Raw genomic sequence first — 16,872 nt, forward strand, 5'->3', positions numbered from 1 at the left:
AATCTCTCTACAGCAGAACTGAAAAGTGAAAAATTAAAGTCTAACATATTAAGCCTTTTGACCAAGGTATGTTTATAATTAAATTAAATGACCAAATGGCCATTTCGACTGGCTACAATAACACTCTCTCCACAGACTCGTAGTGAAAGCCAGTGGTGTAGTTCATGTTAAACATGCAGATCGAATAAATATTAAGGCATAAGCGATCCTTCCCCCGTGTCGAGGCCATACGTGAATCAAATCAAGAACAAGTCACAGGAAGGATTTGTGATTAAAAAAACAAACATGAACAGTGTTCTTTTTGGTATCCATTCACACATTCAACTAGAAAAGAAAGAAACGAGTCGGAGTAAAACACAGTGAAGTAAAACGGATCATCCCATGTGTTATTCAGACAGAAGTCATCATATATTACATTATTTAAACATGCTTAATGTATCTCACCTCATGAGACCTGCAGCTAAACAGCATTTCATTGACAATCGTGTGAATTACGCTTCAGAACAGTTACTGAAGACGCATTATTTACAAAGAATATCAAACTCTTCAAAACGGGAGAATCATGTTAGGCTAAATATTATTTAAAAAAAAGAAGAAAAAAAAACTAATATGGGATAAAGGATATGAATTGAAATAAAAAGCGAGGGATTAAAATGAGAGCAGCAGAGAATATGAAGCAATAAGTAGACGAATGTAGTACAGGTACAAAGGACATTTGATGAATCATGTTGCATGAGTTCACCACAGTTTCTCAGGCCCCGCCCCTCCTGTAATCCCATTGGCCAACACACATCAGGTCAAAGGTGGTGCTCCCATTGAGGGGGAAGCATGTCAGCTCTGTCCTCAAAATCTGGCCTGTTTCAACATGCTCAGGTTGTAACCTTCAACGGGACCTAATGTGATGCATTAATTGAAAAGAACATGACTGAATACTGGGACTCAACGGCAACTGTGTGACAGAGAGTGTGCAAACTGCAAAGGTCCCTTTGACCAGCCCTAAGGGAGCAGACGGTTCCCCCTCAGAGGAAGCTCTCCTTCAGAAGAATGTCAGTTTGTGGTTGTGTGTGTGTGTGCGTGTGTGTGTTAAACCAGAGAGCAGTATCCCCCGCAGGCCCCCTGACGCTGCTGTTCGTGGTCGGACAGCACCACCCCCTGGTTCTGGAGGCTGCTCTCCCAGAGTCCCGGCGTCTGCAGGATCTTCTCCACCAGCTCTTCAAAAGCACACTGGACCCCGTCCCGCGTCTTTGCGCTGGCCTCTGCGATGGACGGGAGAGATAGAGAGAAGCGGTGAGGTGACTCATCAGACAGGCACAGTTTAAGAGTGTGAAGGTGAAATGACATCAGATTGTAAAAGAACCAGAAGTCACTGGCTGATAAAAAAATAATCCATTATACTCAAAACGTATATATATATATATATATATATACTCTATATGGCCTACAATAATAAAAAAACGTATGTGAAACAGTATTGTTGTCCTGCAAGTGGCATATCCATTTATCTCAGAAAAGAACATTGGCAGTAAGTTTCTGTGAAGAATGTGTGAGCTTTTGGCATACAAAATCAAAAACTGGCTGCGTCCGAAAGGGCATACTCTTGAGTAGGTACTTATTTTGAATGCACTTTCGCTTAAGTATGTTCTAAATAGTGTAAAATGTACGGATGCTACACTGGATAAAACATGAAAAAGGTAATTGCAACTGATTTTCAGATCAGAATTTGTGATAAAAACTCACAATTGTGCGATATAAAGTCAGAATTGTGCGATATAAAGTCAGAATTGTGCGATATAAAGTCAGAATTGAGAGATATACACTTGCAATTCTGAGAAAAAAGTATTTTCCCCCCAGAATTGGACTTCAACTCACAATTGACCCTTCGCAGGGAGCTTGATTGACAGATGATCTGACCAATCATACTTCGCCATCCGCCATTTTGTCGGACAAAGCAGTCAGGAGAGTTAGTAGATTAACATGGGAGGATTTGAACTTGAGAAGCGGAGTGTACTGACGCCTTTCTGCGGTTAAAACAACATTCCTTCTGATGTTCATTCATGTTTATTTGACGCTATAAATGAACTAGAAGGAAGAGATGATCGGTTCACGAGCAGCTTTAACTGAGGCGACAGCGATCTGTCAGACACATTAAAGAGCCACAAAACGGTATTTATTGTTTAAATTTCTTTAAAAAAATTACCAAATTTGAAAGGTGAGACTCCTCGAAGGGCATTAACCCGCTTATACCATGGTCACTTGCCAAATAACACATTTTTAAAACATTAGTTTATATTTTAATTAGTTTTACAATCGAAATCTAAAGTTACAAACAATAACTTGGTTTCCTTGGTTACGCCTGACAGTTTATTTAGGTGTCCTCTATCACTTTTTAACGGACACCCTGCAGCCAATCAGAATCGAGTATTCACCCAGACCATGGTATAAATATGTTTAATATCAAAAGTAACCGAAATAACGGCGTAGCTTGTCGGACATAGCGACAGTAACTAAAGGGGGCGGGTCTTTGCGAACGGTGAAAATTGAGAGATATACACTTGCAATTCTGAGAAAAAAGTATTTTTTCCTCAGAATTGGACTTTAACTCGCAATTATGAGTTTATATCTCACAATTCTAAGAAAAGAAGTCAGAATTGAGAGATATTAACTCGTAATTGCGATTTATAAAGTTCTGAGGGAAAAGGCTGACTTTTCCTGGCGGAAACAAGCTACCATAGAAATGTGATGCTATAAATGAACTAGAAGGAAGAGATGATCGGTTCACGAGCAGAAAGAACGAAAGAGCAGCGTAGCTCGTCGGACATAGCGACAGTAACTAAAGGGGGCGGGTCTTTGCGAATAGTCAGAATTTAAAGATATACACTTGCAATTCTGAGAAAAAAGTATTTTTTCCTCAGAATTAGACTTCTACTCGCAATTATGAGTTTATATCTCACAATTCTAAGAAAAGAAGTCAGAATTGAGAGAGATTAACTCGTAATTGCGAGTTATAAAGCTCTGAGGAAAAAGGCATACTTATTTTCACAGTTGTGAAAAAAAAATTGAATTGTGAGATGAAAAAAAGTCACAATTATCTTTTACATTTCTTTATTTTTGTGGCGGAAACAAGCTTCCATAGAAATGTGAATGTGTGTGAGGTATGAATGTAATCTGGACGTACTACATTCGCCATGATGTTGTCATTATCACATGACCGACCATCGTCAGTTGTGTCGCATTACAGCCATTCACAAATCCTCTCCCGTTGCATCATGGGATAGTAAAGTGTCCATCATTTGCACACTTCAGAATCTCAGCGGAAGTATAGGTCATCCAGGGACTTTTTGTCTACGCTTTCATGAGTACTGTGAATTCAAGATGCTTTTTCATCTACTATATAGAGTATGCGATTTCGGATGCAGCCAATGAATCTATATGCATATAAACAGCAGATATGACTTCCGGTTAACTCACATTGAGGGAAATAAAAGGACAAGTCAAGCACATTGCATTGTGGGATATAATACCCTGCAGTCCTACTCTGCAGAACATGGTAGTATGGTAGAAAAGACTTCTTATGTTCCATGATCTCTCCAGGAACAAAGAGACTGTGGCTATTGCAAAGCACCAGTTCAACACAAAATCACTTTGTATAACTGACAGCCATTTTGATGTCTGTAACTTTATTTTAAAGGGCCAGGAAAATATAAATAAACTCCTGGCAAGACAGTATTGGTTGGACAAAGACAGAGCATCGTGCTCATCCACATCCTCTGATGGCTAACAAGGGGACCGTGGTGCCAAACAAGCAAATTAGCTTTAGAGACTCGTCCAAAACATTCAATCAAACTGCAAACAGAATGGAAGGTAATGAAGAGGAAACGTACCGATAAAGAGCATGGAGTGTTTCCGTGCGAACTTCAAGCCTTCGTTCCGGTCTACTTCACGGTTGTCCTGAAACAGAGACCCCAAAGATAAAGCAACTGAAGAAAGAAAACTCCCAATGTCAGCTCATGTAACTTCAACACTTGTCTTTAGGTTCACGTTACACGGCTTTTTACTTTCTTTAACAAAAATACAGACTTCACATTTCTACTTTACTTGCTGGGAGATAACAGTCATACCGTTGTTTAAATACTTAATGCATTTTATTGTCTTCTGGAAATTCTTAATATATATATATATTGTTTGTAAATTGAGTGTTTAATTGCTTTTATTTAAGCAACCTCATTAAGTGCGCAGTTGGAATCGCTGACAAATTAGTATCAAGGGCTGTAAGTAATACATACTATAATTATTAATAATATGTTAGTCAGACTTCAAAGCCACTTGACTCGATTCTTGATTTTGAACAATTAGCTCTTAACCGAAACCCTTCCATCATGATCTCAAGAGTCCAGTTTTCGGACACAGAGTTGACTGAACATCAGAACCTTTTGCTAAAAATTCACCAACGAATCCACCCTTCTTTTACTTCAGAAGTAATAACAGCTCACTTTACATCTTGTCCTAACTTTGCAACATGTGAAGTTTTTAATGTAATTTTAATTTGTGTCTGCATTATAGATAATGTTTACATATTCAGATATGATGAAATAGTGGTTCTCAACATTTTAATTTCTTTAATATCTTGTTTTTATTTTATTTACCAGTTGGCCGGTCACACAGCTTTCAGTTACAGGACTGGTGCGGAGATCTGCAGTGTTATTTACATTTTTTATTTAGTTTTATTAATATTTTGATTTTGAATTGGTTTTCATTTTAGTTTCCGTGGTAATTTTAGTTTAATCAATTTCATTATGTGCTTTTTTCATTTAAAATTTGTAATATTGCTATTTAGGTTTAATTTGGGCTATATTAAATTAGGCTATTTATATATAATTTAGCTATATTTCAGTTTGTTTAGTTTAAGTTTTGATTTCTTTCCAGTTTATAATTTTAGAGCTTCAACTTATTTCAGCAAGGCAACATTTATAATTTTTGTTATTTTTTGTTCAACTAATATAATAGGCCCATTTTATTTAGCCTAATTTCAGCTTTATTTCAGTTAACTTAAATGCTTTTAATAGTTTTAGTTAAGGATTATTTAGGCTAATGCCGGTCCTGGACACCAGTAGGCATACTGTGTGTTTATACCGTAAGTGGAAGTGTGAATCACACCCCATACAAATAAAACGTTTGACTTATACTGGCTACATATTCCCACTTTTGGGTCTTCTTTTCCTGACTACAGGCCATGTCATGATGATATAGTATATTTTGTGAAGACAGCGGCATTAATAGTCCTCGGCGCATACTCGCAGTGTGAATGGGGTTTCAGGAACAACCTCGATCCATCAGGAAACGCCACAAAGGTCGCTGCTCTAGGTAGGCTAATAGACAGCATTGCAGTCAGACTAAATTCAGTTCGAGACTTGAAGGCCAATAATCAGATCGAGTAGGCTATCGTTTTGCGTATTTGGCGTGCTGTCCGAGGGGAGGAACCCAGCTCGGAAAACCGAATTCTGTCGTCAAGACTGTTTGTCTATACAGTGAAAGTAAATTTTCTAAATATCTTTTTCTGTCTTCCACAAAAGAAAGTCATTCATGAGGGTGAGTGTGTTTTCTCCCTCCAAGACGCCGTTAACAAGCTTTACAGCTGTACATCAAAACATTGCTTCAGGCAGGCTAACATTCAGAATATTAAATAAACAAACCTTGTCAATTTTGTTCCCCACAAGCATTTTAACCAGGTCATTGCGTGTACAATATGTCTCCAGCTCGTTGAGCCAGTTCTCGAGCTTGGTGAACGTGTCCCGCCTAGTCACATCATACACTTAAAAGAAGAGAAAAACATAACAGTGTAAATTTCACATTCAGCAACTACTGTGCTTTTGAGAGTTAATATCTAAAGGATAACAAGGTTTTGCCATAATGACCCCCTAACTGTACATTGTTCTACTCATCACATGGCTACTTACCAAATAAATAGACAAGATGGCCAGCAGAACTCTTGACTGACCAATTAAAGTCATATAATAAATAATAATATCTATTATGCAAAAACACTGACCCAAAATGACACCCTGGGCTCCTCTGTAGTAGCTCGGTGTTAGAGTTCTGAACCTCTCCTGACCCGCCGTGTCCTAAAACAGAAGTTCATGAGCATTTCTAAACGGATAAACAACCCTTACTTCTACAGAGTGTGACAGTGACATCTAGTGGAGAAAGACAGCATTGTACAATTGTAACAGCAGTGGACATAATATGAGAATTACACACATTTGAGCCATTGAGTGACAGTCATCCAGCACTTACCCATATGGCCAGCTTTGCTCTGTTGCCATCTATTGCAATAGTTTTCACTTTAAAGTCCACACCTATATCAACCAATGAAAAATGACAAATGTGTATTTGTAAATAGAGGTTCAACAGATCACAAAACTCACGGCTCAGATCATATTACAGATTTTGTGTCACGGATCGGGTCAGAAAGAAAAGAAAATAATTGGGGGGAGGGGTTGGGGTAGGGATATAACTTTACTTTAATTAATTACTTAAAGCACACTTCAAGTACTTCGATACCACAGAACAAACTAGCCTAACTAATACATTCCAAACATTGAAGGCAAGTGAACAGTCAGTAATAAAAACAAGAACAAATACACTAATAATTACAAACACAACAAATGTACAAATAAAAGTAAGCTCGAACTGTAGTATTCGGGTACAGAAATGTATTAATTAGGCCTAATATTAACAAAGATTCACTGTGTTTTGTTGTTTGCTTAACATTAATGAGCTGCTGTCACTTTAAGAGTGAATGCACGGCTCCAATATAATGATGCACATCCTGTTTTTACGTTCACTTAAAACTTAACCCAGTGTTCATGAGAATACTTGAATTTTGACATTATTTTGCACGAATGTGTGTAAATTGGCAAGACAAAACACAAATAATAAAGTTTCGCTATGATGGTTAAAGTCCCCATGAAATCAAAATTGACGTTTTTTGGCTTTTAATATAAAAATGTTAGCCTTACTGTTATCTATAAGCTAGTGTGCTCCAAAACAATGACAATGACACTTCAGCTTCTTATCAGATTTTCTGGCCAATCAAATGCTCTCTAGAATCTGAAGCTCCGCCCCTTACATCATAAATAGACGCTGAAGCAGCGGCTGTAATCGGTCACTTGTTCACACATTTACTATTTTCTACATGGTGAATGGCACATAGTGCACTATATAGGGGATAGGGAACAATTCAGACAGTGTAAATATGCTTTCCATTGGGGCGAATGAAGTCTGCTCCGGTTCAGAGACGCGAGAGCACAGAGCCGATCATATGCGCGGGTCAGCGCAGACCACAGAACATATAGGCTATTCATTTGAATTCTGCACAGGATGATATATTTTAAAACGATATGGAGGAGATTAAGAGGAGAAACGGTTAAAGATTAGGAGGAAACTGCGGCTTTACCGAGCTCAACTGCTCCGACCGAACTGATATAAACGTAACTCTATTGGCTATTTTGAAAAGGGGGAGGGGCTATTCCATATGTCCCGCCCTGTCTTCCTGTTTCAGTGGAAATCATCAACATTGTTTCAAGGCACTTCAGTGGGCCTTTAAACTTTACAAGTAATCCGTGAATCACATGCGTGCCGAACTGTGGGGTCTAGACCGTACGGATCACGGATAAACCACGATCCGTTTAACTTTAAAGTACGCTCTATTTCCACAAGGATTAAATTACATTAGTTATGGAGGTAAAACTAAATATTCCAACAAGACTAAGTAAGATTTCGTTTTTAAGCTCATTAGTTTTGAGCATTAACTGATTACAGGCATGTTAACAATGTGTGGTTATTATCTGTAATATCACAAGCACTCATGTGTGACTCACCAATGGTTGCAGCTAATTCTGGGTCGAAGGTGTCATCTGTGAAGCGCAGGAGCAAACTGTGGATACATAAAGCAAATTAGCATTAAGATGACAAATCTTTAAGTAGCCTATTACATGTACATGCGTCTCATATTATTGGTTTCTTATAAAACTTTATTTTCTTTTATTGAAAACATGACAATAATAAAGAGGACATTTACTTTCCCTTTGGACATTTACGTTTACTTTGGTCACCAATTTAGCCAAGTCACTTTGTTGTCACCACAACTAGGCATGTTTAAAGTGCCATCTGTTCACACAGCAAGTATTTGACCCCTCTTAAACTCAGTCTAAGGCCTTTTATGTATTTCTAATGGTAACTGCCACAAAACGAGCATATAAGTTAACGTTAGCATGACTGCTACAGGAACAGCTGCCAGCTAACACTGCTGCTCTGCTTTATTAAATATTTAAAGGGATGCGACAACAACAGTAACAGTATACGAAGTAGCTATTCATTACCAGCGTGTTTTCAAACGTCAAATTTAATTAATAACGTTATATGCTTTACTGTTGTAATGCTAGCAATTTAGCCTTGAAAGAAATCAACATCACATCTCAAAATACCACGAGGGGGACACGGTGCCACTTTTCCTTCTGTTCTTGAGTCAAAAACAACGTTTACGGGTAAAGTTAACCGGCTGAATTGAATTAGCAGAGTCTGGGAACAGTAGACGGACAGTCAGCGTTAGTTTAGCGACGCTTGTTGCTCGTTCAGACGAGGCTAACGCTATTTAACAACTCATCCTACTGGACGGAACACAATAAACAACACACAAAAACAGCTCATTCAGACCTCACCTTGATTTACCGACACCACTCTCTCCGATTATTAAAATCTTTAGAGTCGTTAACACGTCGTCGTCCATGTTGTGGCTGTTTACACTAAACCTGGCGATCGCTGTTACTGACGCGCTGGAACTTCCGACTGGGGCGAGTGCGACGTCACGGGGAGCGAGTTTGATATGTTGCATAAGAAGTCCAAGCAAAACTGTTGAAATAACATTTTACTGAGGACACTGACTGGGGCTGGGCTACTTTTAGTTCCGATGTCATAAATGGTGTTTATATTAGAGATATGAAGTGGAATAACTAATCATGATGACGAGGAATGTAGCCTACTGACAAAATAAATCCCAAATCTACAGCATATTGGCACTTGGCAGTCTTTGACTGATATGCATGCCTACCACAAAAGTATTGCACAACATACAAAGTCTTTAAAATATGGTGCACCCTGTTATGTTGTTGTTTTTTATTCACAGTTTCATACTTTAGTCCAGATGTGACAAATACGGTGTCTATAGGAAATGGAATAACTGAGTAATGATGACAAAATACATCCTAAATTCTCAACAATACTGGCTTGTTATATCAATAAAACACTGCATATGCCACAAGGTGAGATAAATGTCTATTGAAAAATACTGGTTAGCCCATTTGTTTAACCGTGTGAAAGAGAAGTGTGGTGAATTGCATTGTGCACTTTAGTGTAACTCAAATATATGTTTCAAAAACTGTACTTGCAGATAATATTAATTAAATAAAAGTGCACTTTGCACGCTTTACTTTAAAGTACATTTTAAATCATTATGTTTTAATAATATTTGTAAGTAGTTTAGTAGTAACTATAAAATAGCCTTGATTACATTTTTTCATTTAGTGTTATTTAATAATATAGGCTATAGCAAATATAATACAAATATATTGTAAATGTATATTCAATTGCAACTTCATCAAAATGTTTAAATATACACGTTTCAATAGAGATTACATAAAAAAATTAGTTTACCATAAATGTTTAGAAAACCTTCAATGAATAGCCTACATATAACGATAACATAAAGATGTACTTAAATCTTACTTAAGTATAGGCCTATCAAAATAGCACTTAAGTATAAATTTATCAGCGTTTGTTTCTAAATGCAAGACCATGCCGAATGCTGTGAGTGTGTGTTAGAAATCAGAAATGGTGAGAGAACATTGTGCTTGTTACGTTTTTCGTTCAAACCAAACTTGGGTGTCCCCAGCTGAATAAGTTGTAATCCTGTCTGGCTAGTGCGCTTCCCATAATGTTTACTCATTGGGTCATGCAGTAGGCGGAAAGTAGATGGTCTTTTGTGGCTGTTTGAACGCATTCGACCAGCGTTTAGCCTACACAAGGAAAGCAATTCGGTCGAATGCGTTTTCGACTACCTCTGGAAGTGGTCGAAAGTGGACAAACTCAAAACGTTTGAACCCCGTTTACACCTGTATTTACTGGCGTCCACTTGTGATGTGATCGACCTAAACACATCTACAGGGCCTAAGAAAGCAATCCGGTCTAATGCGTTTTCGACTACGCATTAGAAGTCTAAGTGGTCGAAAGTGAACAAACTTGAAAAGTTTTAGACCCTGTTTACCTGTGTTTGGTGTTGTCCACTTGTGTAATCCATTTTAATGCAGGTGTAAACAGGACATTTGCTGTAAAAAAAAAAAAAAAGGAAAAATCTGCTGTAAAAAAGAGTGTAGGTCCTACAAGATGCCCATGTTGTTAGGTTTGTAGAAACCAGAACAAAGGAAATCTTTAAGAATACTACTATTTCTCATTCTCAGGATGCAATTTCTCTTGGAAGATCTCAGAATCTTTTCCCATTTTCATTGTCGGCTAACTTCAGAGGTCCATTGTTTCACTGGGAGCAAACTGCTCCACATTTACAGGAGGAATACCTGGATCACTGCTTCAGAAAATTGTCCCCTTTCAGAAGAAGCTCAGCCCATATTGATTATAGGTCTGAGAGGTAATTCTAGTGGAAATGGTTATCAAGATAACAAAAGACAAAGCCTGAAGAGAACACAGTGTTTTTATTTGTACTGTTCCCTGGAGAAATATGACCTGCTCTTTTGATGTCAGGCCTATATGTGTTCCAGTATCTATCTCCTCAACACCAGATGTGCAGAAGATCTCTTCAGGAGTCATGGTGTCCTGCATCACAGACTGCATTGAAAAGCCCATCCGAATGAGTTTCGAAAGTCTCGGTAAGTTCGTAGGGCTTCACCCGTGGTGGTTTGTCACTTTACCGCTGGCGGTGTCCGCGGGTCTCGGAGGAGGATTTTACTTTCTGGACGACCTGAAATCCAACGACATAGTGGAGCAGTTTACTCCGAAAAACGGCCGCGCTAAAGTGGAGAGGCGTTTCTTTCAAGAAACTTTCCCACAAATTGACTCGCAGTTTTCAATCATACGATTAAACACCGACGGGGTTTTTGCATCTTTGATATTCTCCTGTCAGACAAACATACTCAGTGTTGCCGCACTAGAGGAGGTCATCCGCATCGATGGACAAGTTAGAGGAATCACCGCAACGGTCGACGCTCAGGAATTTGAGTTCTCGGATGTTTGCGCAACTGTGAATGGGGCATGCAACTCTAATATAATGCTTGATGCTCTACATTATAATGCCAGCAACATTCCTCTTGTCAATATAACGTATCCTGAATACTGTCTGTCAGAACTCAAATGTCTCCACATGGGAAATGTCATCAGTGAGGTGGAGGTGGATCACAATAGAGTTGTTCGAAGTGCCAAAGCAATGAGGCTTTTCTATTACCTGAAGGACAGCAATAATACACTGGGAGATGCCTGGCTTCAAGAGTTGATAGACTTGCTCTCGAATGTAACAACCTCTATAACAGAAGTAAGTACAGTGTTACATGGTTTTTGTCTATGTGTAAAGTCTTAAATGTTTTGACAGTTTTTAATTTTCCAATAAATTCAATTCAAACCATACCCATTAAAAACTTAATTAAAATAAACATTTTACTCTAGCATATGGAACTTTAAATGTAACTTTTCAGCTACATGTCAACTAACTCTCATTAGAGTATTAGTAGACTGTTAGGTTAGGGTTAGGGTTCGGGTTAGGGTTCGGGTTAGGGTTAGGGTTAGGAGAATAAGTTGACTTGTAGTTGCCAAGTTACTTATAGTCAGTAGAATGTCTGTTGGGGGACCAACAAAATAAAGTGTTAGCAGATATTAAGCAGACAGTCTACTAATACTCTAATGACAGTCAGTTGACATGTAGCTGCAAAGTTACTTATAGTTAGTAGAATGTCTAAAGTGGACTATCAAAATAAAGTGTTACCCTATCTTTAATATAGGCCTAATAATGAATGCCAATTGGTTTGGGCATTCACACATTCATTTTGTATTTTGGGGGGTTTGCATACTGTGATTCTTAGTGTAGCAAGGACTCTTCAGTATGTGACTTTAATATTCAACAATATTATTGATCTGACTGTTCTGACTCTGACACAGAACTGAACTGGACGATGACTTAATTTTTTGCAGAACTTCTTTATAGATTAACTAATTTAATAATTGATACGAAACTAAATCCACACTGAACTGACTTCATTGCATATTTTCCCCCAAAGCTGCTTTGAAGCAATCTGTATTGTATAAAGTGCTATATAAATAAAGGTGACTTGACAAGACTTAAATGAAAGGTTCTAATGATCATTTCTCTTCTCAGATCTCCTATTTTACCTCCATGTCAAGACAACAGGAGTTTGAGAAGAGTACCCTATCTGTCACTGAACTTTTTGCAATTACTTACTTTCTTGCCATCTCATTTTCAATAATATCTTGCCTGAGGTTTGTGCAGTACCCAGTGTATTTCTGTTTCATAAATTATATATTTAATAGATTGAAAGTCTTATATTGATTGTTAAAAGCTATACATTGTTTCATTTCACTCAACAGGTTTGACAATGTGAGGAATAAAGCGTGGGTGGCTTTTCTTGGAGTTTTTTCCACCGCACAAGCAGTGCTGTCCAGCTTCGGGCTGCTGTTACTCATGAATGTGCCATTTGTCATTACTGTGGCATCTTCTCCATTCCTGATTCTTGGTAAGATAATGTATCAACTCGGAAAAGTGTATTATGTTTACAGTTGGCGTTAGGAATGGCAAGGTTGCAAGTTTGATTCCCAGGTAATGGATCTACTGATAAATAAATAAAAATCAGGGCATGATGGGGTAAGTTGTGCCACTGTGCAAGCATCTAAACCAAAAGGCTTGCCCATGTTAGAGGTATCTGTGTCACATCAGTGGGGAAGTTGAGCAATTGGGGAATTAATTAAGTAAATAAATGAATTACATCTCAGTAAAAAAAAAAAAAACACGAAAAAACAATTTAGTAATCCATTTCATGTCTTATTTTTGGTGCACATTATTTGATTTTTATGTTCTATTGTATATTGCATTCAATAAATGGAACAGAATATTAGACTGTGACTCAACTTTTTAACTTGTTAGAATATTTGTAATATATAAATGTATATGATATGTATATTAATTTGAGATCTTTTTAAATATATGGCCATGGGACACATTTTTTTGATAGTTTAAAGGGATAGTTCACCCAAAAATGAAAATTCTGTCATTAATTACTCAACCTCATGTCGTTCCAAACCCGTAAGACTTTCGTTAATCTTCATAACACAAATGAAGATCTTTTTTATTAAAAATTTCCAAATTTCCGGAAGAATCTTGTGCACTTTATATGATGAACAGATTTAATTTTATTCACATACAACTATTGATCAGCGAACAAAAACAGAAAATTGAGATGAATGCAGGCAGCCATAAACACTAACAGCAATGTATACTAAGTAGAAAATTAACTTTATTAGATCTTGCTGAAGCTCAAACGTGCTGCGTAACACACAATAATGAGCCTTATTGGTTCTTGCTGAAGCTTAAACGTGCTGCGTAACACGAGAATGAACCTCATTGGTTCTCACGTCAAGCGAACATGATTGAGCTTGTTTACCACAACTGATATATGCGAGTTCATGAATGTTTACATGTGAGTAAAAGCCTAAACCAATCATGTTGCAATCAAGTCTCTTCAGAAAATTTGGACTAAACCACTTAATTCATATGAATTAGTTTCACAATCTCTTTATGAACTATTTGAATCGTCAAAGTGGTAGTTGCGTTGGTAGACAACTGTCAATGGAGGGACAAAAAGGTCTCAAATTTCATCAAAAAGATCTTCATTTGTGTTCCGAAGATGAACTAAAGTCTGAGTAGAGTGAGTAATTAATGACAAAATTTTAATTTTTGGGTGAACTATCCCTTTAAGTGGGTGGCATATCTTACCCCACTCACTATAAGTCACATTGGATCAAACGGGTCAAAATGCATAAATGCGAATGTAGCACCACATCTCATATCCTCCACAATTGATACATTTTCAGTTCAAGATGTGAAACTGTTTTTTTAGGAATCGGTATCGATGACATGTTTATCATGATCTCCAGCTGGCAACGAACCAACATTCAAGACACAGTGCCCGACCGCATGGCTGATACCTACAGGGAGGCAGCCATTTCCATTACTATCACCACCCTGACTGACGTGCTAGCCTTCTACCTCAGCTACGGGAACCCCTTTGGGTCCGTTCAGTCTTTCTGTCTGTATGCGGGGACGGCCATCTTGTTCTGCTACTTCTATAACATCACTTTCTTTGGAGCTTGTCTGGCTCTGAATGGCAGAAGGGAGGGGGCGAACAGACACTGGTTGACTTGCATGAAGGTCCCAGAGGAAGTCCCACCAGGACGGTCCAAAGCGTACACTGTCTGCTGTGTCGGAGGATCTTACAACCATGACACAGGAACCGAGGAAGAGCACCCCATGACATTGTTCTTCAGGAAGTACTATGGACCATTTTTGACAACAATTTGGAGTAAAGCAATAGTAGTTTTTCTCTACTTGCTATACATTGCTGTTAGTGTATATGGCTGCCTGCAGCTTAAGGAGGGCATTGATCTCAAGAACCTAGCACTTGATAAGTCCTACATCGTCCAATACTATGAGGCTGAGAAGACATACTTTCGTTATAATGGTCCAAATGTAATGTTAGCCGTCAACGGCACGTTTCCATATTGGGAGGAGAGTGAACGTAATCAACTTGAGTCCTGTATCATGCAATTCCAGGAGCTGGATTCTGTCAAGAACTTGTCGACATCTTGGCTTCATTCCTATGAAAAGTATGCAGAGCAACACGGAAGTAACATCAGCACAGAAGCTACATTTAAAACACTTCTGTATCAGTTTCTGGACCACCATCCAATGCTCAAACAGGATGTCAACATAACCAATAATGACATATCTGCTTCACGCCTGTTTCTTCAGACCCTTGTTCAGAACGCCACAGAGAAGAACATGTTGAACTCACTCCGCAAGACAGCTGAGAGCTGCCCGTGTCCGTTGTTGGTCTACCATCCGGCCTTCATATACCACGATCAGTATACGGTAATAGGGCATGTCACTCTTCAGACCGTCACGATGGCAGCCGCAGTAATGCTGGCTATCTCTCTTGTGTTGATTCCAAATCCTCTTTGCGCCTTGTGGGTGGCCTTTGCCATCGCTTCAGTCATTTTGGGAGTCACCGGCTTCATGGCTCTGCTAAACATTAGCCTTGATTCAATCTCCATGATTAACTTGGTCATTAGCATCGGCTTCTCCGTGGACTTCTCCGCTCATATCTCCTACGCGTTCGTGTCCAGTACTAAGCCCGACGTGAACGAGAGAGTTGTGGAGGCACTGACGCACCTGGGCTACCCCATACTTCAAGGGGCTCTTTCTACAGTTGTGGGTGTGGTGGTACTTTCAGCTTCCAGTAGCTACATATTCAGAACGCTCTTCACCATCGTCATGCTAGTCATTGCTTTCGGGCTGCTTCATGGTATTGCTTTTATTCCAGTTTTTCTAACTTTCTTTGGGTTTTGCAACAAGTTACGGCAACACTGAATTTAAATATTGTATTTAACTGTATTAAATAGGAATGTATTACTTTTTTAAAGATGCATTGTGTAGATTTTACTGTCATCTAGCGGTCCGGTTGCAAATTGCAACCAACGGCTCAGCCCACCGATCTCCCCTCCCTTTCAAAGAAGCTATGGTGGCCAAAACAGGACAAACATTTCGTCTGAGACAGCAGAGAGTAGCCAGTCAAGCAACAAGGTTTCTTTACAAAGATAAAAAAAGAAATTGTATTTACTTAATTATTCAGTAAAACGATATGCAATTGCGAATATTATTGTTACTTGTTCAGCATTGTGTCAGTGTTTTATTTGCTGTCTTTAGCTAGCTTCTTTGCATGCTAGTTGGTACTCTGTAGACACGATTGTCCGTTTAGGGCTACTGTAGAAACATGCTTAACATGTAAGGGGACCTGCAGTGTAATGGCTCAGTCTAAGGTAATAAAAACATAATGGTTCATTTTGTAAGGTCTTTATACACCACTCAAAACATAGTTATGTATATTACAATGCATTTCTGACAGTAGATACATTTTACACATTGCACCTTTAAAGACCTTGGAAGTGTGTTCAAACTATATGTTTGTGTTGTGATTGTGAACAGTAATCTGATTTCATTTTTCAAATGCCTTCCATGTATATATTACGTTGCAAATTTGTGCACATTGTAAAAAACTATTGTAACTGTAATGTCAGTAAAGTCAGTAACTGTATGATTAGAATAATTTTTAAAGTAACCTGTATTTAGACACATAACTTTTCTCTTACAGATAGGCCTATGAATGATCAGGGGGCCTCAGCTCACTTCCAAGCGGCGGCTTGAAATGGTTTAAAATTTAACAAAACCAGCTTTAAAACTAAGCTAAAACTACTAAAATCAGGATGCAAACTGATATCTTTAGAGAAGTTTAAGGATCAGGGAAGAAAGCGGCAGCCCCTCATGGCCGACTGCCGCACACAGATAAACAAAACATCATAAATGTCCAGGCCTGGTCCGCTCTCGTCGCTCTTCCGTGAGATACGAGGCTAGTGAGGCGCGCAGGTGACGCTCGTTATCAATCACGCCGTTCAGCCTCGTCCTGCTTGCCACAATATCATATTTCTTATTTTCATTTGTTCCCTGGACATTTTTCATTGAAGAACCGG

General features: G+C 38.5%; 2 protein-coding genes across 2 annotated transcripts; one reads left to right on the plus strand and one right to left on the minus strand.

Annotated features, from left to right (window-relative positions):
- Nucleotides 1-360: 360 nt before the first annotated feature.
- On the minus strand, nt 361-9,145 carry rab18b (RAB18B, member RAS oncogene family). Its single transcript, XM_079614294.1, has 7 exons — nt 8,718-9,145; nt 7,878-7,933; nt 6,292-6,353; nt 6,047-6,119; nt 5,691-5,809; nt 3,882-3,948; nt 361-1,256 (listed from the first exon to the last, which is right to left on the minus strand). Exons 1-7 carry the CDS (start codon nt 8,888-8,890, stop codon nt 1,084-1,086), a joined length of 723 nt encoding a protein of 240 aa, XP_079470420.1. The 5' UTR covers nt 8,891-9,145; the 3' UTR covers nt 361-1,083.
- Nucleotides 9,146-10,873: 1,728 nt separating this feature from the next.
- On the plus strand, nt 10,874-15,715 carry ptchd3b (patched domain containing 3b; the record flags this gene model as incomplete). The annotated part of the gene is made up of 4 exons (XM_079613360.1): nt 10,874-11,593; nt 12,431-12,552; nt 12,661-12,806; nt 14,187-15,715. The coding sequence occupies 4 exons, from the start codon at nt 10,874-10,876 to the stop codon at nt 15,713-15,715; spliced, it is 2,517 nt and encodes an 838-aa protein (XP_079469486.1).
- Nucleotides 15,716-16,872: the final 1,157 nt, after the last annotated feature.

The sequence above is a fragment of the Phoxinus phoxinus genome (assembly GCF_949152265.1).
Source record: "Phoxinus phoxinus genome assembly, chromosome: 5".
NCBI classification, from domain to species: domain Eukaryota; kingdom Metazoa; phylum Chordata; class Actinopteri; order Cypriniformes; family Leuciscidae; genus Phoxinus; species Phoxinus phoxinus.

Bases quoted from the DNA above. Each gene is read 5' to 3' on its own strand.
- rab18b (XM_079614294.1), bottom strand. From the start codon at position 8,890: ATGCAACATATCAAACTCGCTCCCCGTGACGTCGCACTCGCCCCAGTC. The intron at 6,354-7,877 runs GTGAGTCACACA...TGGTTGATATAG, and splicing joins AGAATTAGCTGCAACCATTG to GTGTGGACTTTAAAGTGAAA. The intron at 3,949-5,690 runs GTTTGTTTATTT...TCTCTGTTTCAG, and splicing joins TGGGGAACAAAATTGACAAG to GACAACCGTGAAGTAGACCG.